The sequence below is a fragment of the Perna viridis genome, chromosome 3 (assembly GCF_037379345.1).
Source record: "Perna viridis isolate PV_CMFRI_1.1 ecotype Kerala chromosome 3, ASM3737934v1, whole genome shotgun sequence".
In the NCBI taxonomy this organism is placed as follows: Eukaryota; Metazoa; Mollusca; class Bivalvia; order Mytilida; family Mytilidae; genus Perna; species Perna viridis.
The window spans coordinates 33,470,011-33,479,330 of record NC_142447.1 but is presented as its reverse complement, the minus strand read 5'-3'; the positions used below and the strand labels follow the sequence as shown (position 1 = coordinate 33,479,330).

The window sequence follows — 9,320 nt, the reverse complement described above, 5'->3', positions numbered from 1 at the left end:
TTCAGACGGTAGTTTTTCACATATATCTCAAAAACCGTTAGGTTTAGCTAAATTCTGATCCGATTAAAAGTGTCCAGCATGATGAGATCTATCTGCGGTTAAATTTTCATTTTAATCCATTAAGCCATGTTGGAGTTATTGCCCTTTTTCAACGTTTTTTTGTGCTATTTTTAAAGTTATTTCTTTCAAAAATATTCTCCTTTGAGACTACTTTACCAAATGAAACCAAACTTGGTACAAATGTTTCTAGGGGTATCCTGCTGATGTGGGGATTTTTGATTCGTGGAAAAACATGACCGCCATTACTAAAAACAGAACATAGGGGTCAGACAGTAGTTTTTCGCATATATCTCCAAAACCGTTAGGTTCAGCAAAATTCTTTCAATAGCTGAAATGATCCTTATTTTTAGGACTACAAAAGTATTCAGGCATAGAAGTTATCAGATGACTCCTTATAAGAGTTATTGTACTTGAAAGGGGAAAAATGACGGTTTTTTTTTTGTTTACAGTTTTCAGCCAATATCTTGAAAACTATAATAGATAGAAAGAAACTTTCAATTTCTGAAATGATCCTTTGAAAAGTCAAAACTGTTGGACAACTTCTTGTTAAATTTATTGCCCTTGAAAGACAGAATTCAACCAGGTGAGCGATTCAGGCTCCTGTGAGACTCTTGTTATTTAATGGTTGTGTTTGGTATACTGTTGTATTATTGGGAACTTACTTAAAACAGCATTATATTTAGGTAATGCAAACGACAGAGGAAATTCTCGAGAATATTTAAATCCCCACTCTTACAATTGTTTACTCTTCAGCATTAATTTGAAAAGAAGATAGATGTCCATTAATATCTAAAGTAGTGGTAAACATAATTAGCTTCTTAAACAGCAAAATTCACATTAAGAATGAAATGAGTATGTGAAGGGTTTATTATTATTTTTTTTTTTGGTACGGCTATATTTTGATGTACAATATAAATCTTCCATTATTAAGGACATACCAAACCAATCTATGGTTGGTGCATTATCCATGATAGATATACCTCTCAAGGATTTATTACCCTATAAAATAAAAAAGGAATACTTTTAATACATATTCATTTGTTCCTGTTATACCAATATGGCTTCTGCGGTAGAAACTAGAACGTAAGGGCTGCAGTTAAAACGAGGTTTTTTTTGTGACTGTCTCCATTCACAAAATGAAAAGATATTTAAATGCAATTCGGTGTGCACTTTTTTCTAGAGGAAACGAAGACTTATTGCACTGAAATGTTGTTTTTTTCTCTCTGCTTTAGCATGTATTTCCTAGAAAGCATTTTCTGCCCAAGAGTTTATTACTGTTCACGTAATTATATCTTTTACTACATTGTCGTTTCGTCTTAGTTTTTGTTAATTTGTTTGTGTTGGGGTTTTACCGCTTAAATTTATGATCAGAGAAATCCAAATCCAATATGGTAAATATTTTAAGCTACTTCTAATATTATGTTTTAAGAGAATTGCTCATAAACTACAAAAGATATTTATAAATGTCCTGGGGAAATGAATTGATGATTTTACTTCAAAGCCTGTCATCCATACACAACACAAGCAACGTTAATACTCAAAGCAATAACAACAAGTAATAAGTCAAGTGCTGTCTGAAGTTACATAAATGACCATGATCTCAGATGCCCATCTCAGGTTCACATCGTGTTGAGGATTCCTGCAGTCGTATTGTGCTTTTGTTATTTGATTTTTTACCCGCCTCACCATCGGTGAAGGCAGGTCTAGTAGTCGCTCGACTCTGTCCATCCGTCACTCTATTGGTACCCACTTAGTGTATTTTAACTCAGTATTGAACGAATATTATTTTATTTAAACTTTGCACAGTGTTTATACACACATTCATGATGTGCACCTCCAATTATGAAGAAATTTTGACATGTTTTTCCTACCTTTTTAAAAAACTTAGACAAGTTTTGCCTACAATATGTTGTGGACGGTACCTAATTCTATAATCTTTAACTCGAGAAATGTAGAACCAATATTGTTCAAACATATTGAAGATTTGCACCTACCATTATTGACAAAAGCTTAATGTGGATGTTTATCTGTCGAACTAAACCATTTTAAGTACTATACATTCTTTAGGTAATTTTTATCCCTCTGTATAGTTTGTTTTTCTAGCTTGCTGATTTTTAAGCTGCTCACAACTTCTGAGTATATTTATATTTGCCTTTTGTTTATATGAAAATGTTCGTATGGTTTATTTATATAATTCGGAATAATCAGCCTATTGATATTAAAGATTGCCGTCATCTCATTATGAAAAAAGTAAGCATACTTTTCGAGAACTAGATGACATGAGCCATTTTCGATGAGTTTGGTCTGCTAGAGGCAATGTTAAATTTTGACTGCCAACTGAAAACCAATAACTATTTACATACTTAACTATTTTAACTGTAACAATTACTATGAAATATTTTAACAAGGACGATGATTGTGATTTACCGTCTATGTACTGGATTCCTAAACTCCACAAGAATCCTTACAAACAACGTTTCATAGCTGGATCTGCAAAATGTATCACCAAACCTCCTTCAAAACTTTTGACTTCTATACTCACAACTGTCAAAGAGGGTCTGCAGTCCTACCACAACACTTGTTATTCCCGTAGTGGTATCAATTCAATGTGGATCCTGAAAAATTCGAAAGATCTTTTGGAGACAATCAGTTCAAAACTATTATCTGAATATAATAGCATTAAAACCTATGATTTTTCAACACAGTATACTTCTATCCCCCATACTCAGTTAAAATCCCGACTTAAAAACATTATACATCGTTGTTTTTCCAAAAAAAGATGGTACACCTAGATACAAATATATAGTTCTTGGTACAGATTCCTCATACTTTGTAAGAAATAATTCCCAATCATTACCAAATATACAGAAGATGTTTACAAAATGCTGGAATTTTTAATCGGCAACATATTTGTCCAGTGTGGTGGACGTGTTTTTCAACAAACGGTCGGCATTCCAATGGGAACAAATTGTGCTTCTTTACTTGCTGACCTATTCCTTCACTCTTACGAGGCTGACTTTATAGCTGATCTGATCAGAAAGAAAGAATATCGTTTGGCTAGATCCTTCAATCTCAGTTTCCGCTATATAGATGACGTATTATCTTTAAACAATCCTAATTTCGGGGATTTGATACATCGCATCTACCCAAAAGAACTTGAGATAAAGGATACTACAGACTGTGAAGTCAGCCTCATATCTTTGTTGTGTATGTCTGTTTTCCATGTCTGGTCTTTGTTCCTGGATTACATTCTTTTGATTACTGCTATAACCTTGGTTCCCTTGATTACTCTTTTTTTATTACCGCTATAACCTTGGTTCCCTTGATTACTCTTTAATGAGGAGAAATTGGCTGACAATACGAGAACTAGTGAACATAGTTTTAATGATGCAATTTTCAGTTCAGGATAAACTCATTTTGAATTTCTGTTTGCTATTTCTTTTTTTTTTGCCGAATTGAACTAGGTCATCGACAAGCTTAACCTCACACGCTCTTCAATGAGCTTGTACGTCTTGATAAGGAAAGGATGGATGTAGAAAAATCCAGCTAATCTATTACACGGTTGTAGGCATTGCTTCTGCAAGCGGCAGTTTACGGTCAATTATTTTTGACAATGATAAAGCGACCTATTACTCCAAATGGTGAAACCGGAGAAATTTTATTGGAGGCGATTTATTTTGTAAAATTTGATGTAGCATTAAAACTAAAATCCAATTTTTTTTCTTTCGCATTTAATCTATCCCTCAATCGAGACATGATGGCATAAGAATTTTAAACACAAGTTATATCGTACACGACATGAGTCATTCTCGTTAATTCGTTTTGTCCAGTATTTACAAAGAACATAATCAATGCCAATGTCTTAAGTCTGACGAGAAACAATAGTATAAAGATATCATACTGTATTTATTACAATCTAAATAAAACGGCTTTGCTACATTGACACATTTGATGCTCAAATCCAATTACCAAATTCTATTTGCTTCATCTAATCCCAGTACAAATGAATTCTTGAGCTTTTCTATTGTGGTACAGTCGGGGACTCCTGAGTACCATTCCAGTAATGAATAGCGGGAGGAAAATGACTTGGTGTCCCAAAGGAAGTATTATTTCTTTCCATATAACAACACAATTCTAATGGGTTTGATTGTTTGACTGCAAAAGGGCAATATAATCTTTTAAGTACTAGATAAACTTGTATCCTTTTGAAATTAGTTTTTGTAAATACACGATGATTTTGATAATATTTTGATCAATGTACTTTTTCTCTAGCATGACTAACAGTTCCTCTTGATGTCGTATTACGCTGTGTATCTATTTTAAAACTATAGATCATATTTGGCCTAGTTTTATAGACCACCATGTGGGGCATCCTATAATATGATTATAACATCTTCGATATGAGATAATATCATTAGTAACTTGTAGCATCACAATACAAACCATTTACACACATTCTATCAGGGATAGCATCAGGAGACAATAATTATGACTGTAAAACACAATGATTACATGATAATTATATAATCATTAAAGTTAAGTTTATAATTGTGATGGTGGTACCGGTTGGTGTAGTGGAATCCAGGAAGTTATGGAGAGATTTATACTTTTTAGTACGTCTGTGCTCATCTTATGGAAGTCGGCGGAAGGTTGGTAGACAGTTATTTTCTTATACTTTAATTTTAAAATGGAAAGGACTTTGTCCGATATAGAGAAAAAAAGAAAGACATCCATGTATAAAGTGAATATTTGTTTTCATGTTAAAATAGCCTTGACAGCTACATGTGGGTACAACCCGTATGCTTTTTGGCATCATATTTTTGTGACATTTCTAACAGTTTGTTTCAGCACAGTACATGTTATTAAGTTATATTACTGAGAATGTCAGTAACGAAGAAATAAAACATCTTCCTCTTCTGAAAATAAAGCACAAAAAATGCCAGCTTTTTTCATATCGACCTGATACTTGATCTACCCAGAATAAAAATTGAAATCTCCAAATCTAATCATTGGTGTTAAGTTACACATGTGCAATTATGGTCTCTGTGTACTAACGGAAATTATTTTCACCGTCTTCAACCGTGTTCATTGTTTGATAAAATTACAGTTAATTTCAATGTCATATTTAGGTACTTCCCAATAATCAATCGATATATGTTATAGAGTTGTAATTACCGCCGACACAAGAGTTTTGACGTTTTAGTTGTAATAAATTCTACTTAGAAATGTGTAAATATAGAATATAGTACAAAATTGAAATAAATCAGGTAACAATAGTTTGCTGCACGACTGGTAAAAAAAGATAAAAACTATATCGTGTGTTTTATTAAGTTAGATTATACACATATTTGGTTAGTTGTTTCTGCAGAAGGCATTGCATATGCATATACATGTACATTTCTTTTTTACAAGTTACATGTTTTATTTAGAAGTTTTACTATTAATGATGAAAATTTGTATGCGCATTAGCGATCTTTGGAATGATAAAATAATATCATCAATAAATTTATGTTACAAAGAAACAGCAGAATTTGCCTCCTGTATTTATAGTTCTTAATTTGAGATCTTAATTGAATCGGGACAACCTAAATTACCTACTTGCTATTACTATGATATTTGTCATACCAGTTTCTATTTGTTATTTAACATGCTTTGATCAAGAATAAAGATAAATATGAATATGCTACATCCTCCCTTTACATTTCGGGATGTTTCTTATTGTTTTCTAGTGTAAAAACATGCCATTGTCATGGCATGAAACCACGGTAACCACTGGTGTGCTGTGTGTACCCATGGTAACAACTGGTGTATTCCATGTAACTGTGGTAACCACTGTTGGTGTCATTGCTTAGTACTGTTTTGTCATGCTACATTAATTACCCTAATCCTGTTTTATCATGTGCCAATGTATATTGTATTCTACAGTTGGTTTAATTTTTGTGTTTTATAATTTTGAAAACGATCATAATTGTTTGTGTTTGTTTGTTTATGTAGGACAATAGATGACCCGAAGGCGTTTTCGACTTAAGTTTCATCAGCGATTCTACGGTATACAACTGTCATTTTACTCTTTAAATGTCCTATAAAGTTCTCTGAAATAACACTCGTTTCTCCAATAAAGAGACATTTCTACTCATATAATTTTCCCCATTTACGTGTTAATTAATACCGCAATGGATGCGTCAGATGCAGTTAGTTGTAATTATCTATCCGTTAATCATGGATTTTGAAGAGTTCCATGTATGGTCAGTCTGAAATTAATATTAGCAATATTATCGCTGCATGGCAGGCATGTCTGTCTTACTGATTGTTCATATTCTACAACGTCGCTGACCAGCTGCACCGATATCTGTTTGAATTACAAGAGGAAGCACCAAACGCAAATTAATAGTAAATCTTCAACATGTCTGATTAATGGGTAATATTCGTAGTTATATTTCAGTTTTTATTAGTCATAAAGGAACAAATAAATGTCTTCAAGAGAACATTTGTGTAAGTTAACAGTTTCCATTAAGGTTCGATATTGCTTAAGAATATATACTAATTTTAATATTAACGAAAAACTCCGAATTTATATTCATCTTCAATCTTAATCATACTAATGTTTGTTTTCTAACTGACTGGATGAAGCCTGTGGCTATTGTAAAGAACGCAGCATGGGCGGAAAATGCTCGAAAAGATAAGTCGATTGTGTAGAAAAAAAAGAGAAGTACAACAACAACAAACAAAACAAAACTGGACATTGTAATGGAGCGCCATTTTTCGAAATTTTTTCAACCGCCACTGTATATATTGGTTGTATAATTGTGATAGCTTAATATTGTAATTTAGTGGTAAGTAGAGAATCATCTTGAGTTTTCTGGTGAACAACTAACTAAAAAGGAAGCATGAATTCTATAAGCATAATGTAAATATGTACTATGGTTGATAACATACGATTTATGTTTCTCATAAATTGCTATTTTTGTCTCAGTTATAAATAAGTTGTGCATTTGATACAGTTTCAGTCTTAAAAAGAATTTAAACAAAAAGAAAATCAGACAAAGTAACGTCAATACACGTGCATACACATTTGGATTCTTCTTTAAATTATTTCCGATTTCTTTACAATTCAGTTGGTTTCTGTTAGTCTTATTTAAGATGGATAATGCGAAGTAAGGCATAAATAGACAGCAAAATCTACAACACAATTCCCTGTCGCCCCCAAAATAATAAATGAATAATACAAAACAGAATTATACAATAAGAAAGAAGGGAATGAAAACAAGAACAACATACTCACAAACAAACAAGACAATCATACTAAAAATGCGCGCTGAAGACTTTCTTTTGCTTATGCTATTTCTAATTAATCGTTCTGTAAAGAGTTTTGGAAAACCGGTCTTGTCGTATAGTCATCAGAAACGTACTTTTCTTATTTACAGATTATGTCGAAAAGTGAAGTTGTTTGACGTTTCCAATACATCTTCTTACATAATGATGATATTTGTATGAGTAAGAGTTCATTTTTCCAAATTAGTCACAACATTCATCGACCAAAAACAAAATAAAATTGAGCGATCAATTTGATAAAGTATCTTAGAGAGAAATATTAAAAAACCAGCCAAATATTTCCACTCAATTTCCTTCCAACTCGTCGTGGCTTAATGTTCATTTTCTTCAGGGGTAACATTGCTGCGATAAGTTTAATATTACTGTCAAGAGACTGTACCGGTGACCGACGTATCAAACACATGATTATTCATTCCAACAAAGCCTCCCATCTGTCCATCAATTCTAACCTTAACGGGAATATGATTAATTCTTAGCTGTTTCGTTAACCGGTACATATTACTAGGAAGAATTGAAATCCGGGTGATGTATTACTTTTTGTGATGGTATATCTCAAGGGAGAATTTAGGTCTCTGGCTTCCGTTTGAAGGACCAAACTTCAACCAAAAACAATCCACTGTTCAGTCTGTCAATCATCATTACCAAAACCTACATCAAATGTTTTTCTATGCGGCTGTTTTTATCCAATCAATTAGTTAATATTGCATGTTTTTGAATAATTAAAGAAATAGTTTTTTACTTTTGTGCATTTGCCAACTAGACAACAATCCAGGCTGAAAATTTCTGATCAAACACAAGATGGCGGTGCTAACGCAGAGGTGGATGTAGCGATATTCATTCCCGTAAGTCAAGGTTCAAACACAAGATGGCTATAGGAATCCGCCATGGTGCTAACGCAGAGGTAGATGTAGCGATATTCATTCCCGTAAGTCAAGGTTCAAACACAAAGAACAAAATGAGGATGGAAACAAAACAATAAAAAAGAAACTGATATAAAGTTCACAGAAAGCTAAGAGCAAATATGAGGCAGGTAGCAGCCCACCAAACTTCATCAATAACTGAAAGCTAAGTCCTGGTGTATCAATGAAAGAGAGTCAAGAGGTCACTTCCTCCTACGTTTATGATTCCTTTTTCATATCTAGTAAATATCAACCTAAATAGCATTTGGGACAATTAATTAAAACACTTTTACTCAATTGGATGATGTTTTGACACAAAATATGACGGTTTTTCTACTTAAAGCTTATTATGAATGTAGTTTATACATTTTACTAACAATTAGACGCGTCCCATTCCGGATCTTGATGCTTACTTTTTTAACGGGAAACCAAATACTCAAATTCATGATAAAAGAGTTAAGTTTACATTTCATATCATTATTAATCGCATTAGGTCGTCGGTGTACCTCTAGCACCTTCATAGGTGTTTACACTACCAGGTTTCATGTCATTTTATTGTAGATACGTTGAAATGACATCTTTCACAAAACATTTCAGTCACAATGTGTCCAATATGCTTGTATGTGCAACATCTTCTCACCTGTTTTAATGAGAAGAATCTGAATATTACCGGAAAAAAAGAAAAAAAAAACTATTTCATCGTCTTTAGTTTTCGATATCATTTTTTCATTGAGTGTACAAAAACTTATTGTGTATTTCATTTCATCGTTTGTTGAAAAAATATTTGCGTGAAAATTGTTTCCGCTTGCCCATCAGGAAATTGTTAATAAAAAAAACTCGGCAATAATTGTAGTTTCCTAAGCACCATTCAGCAATCATTGAAGTATCCTTAGCATAATTGGGCAATCATAGGAGTATATCACTCTGAACAAGAATAAATACAGGTTCTTTGAAACACTATTTTTATATATTTGTAAAACTTTTATTACCCCCCCCCCAAAAAAAAAAAAAAAACAAACAAACAAAAAA

General features: G+C 32.8%; 1 protein-coding gene across 1 annotated transcript in view; it reads left to right on the top strand.

Moving 5' to 3' along the window:
* Positions 1–3,981: 3,981 nt before the first annotated feature.
* The window catches only part of LOC148621941 (lachesin-like), a 46,212-nt gene continuing 40,873 nt past the window's right edge, over positions 3,982–9,320 (top strand). Inside the window, exon 1 of the mRNA XM_088571319.1 lies at positions 3,982–4,709. Coding sequence (XP_088427445.1) covers positions 4,652–4,709 — 58 coding nt within the window. The 5' untranslated portion in view covers positions 3,982–4,651. The remainder of the gene's footprint in view (positions 4,710–9,320) is intronic.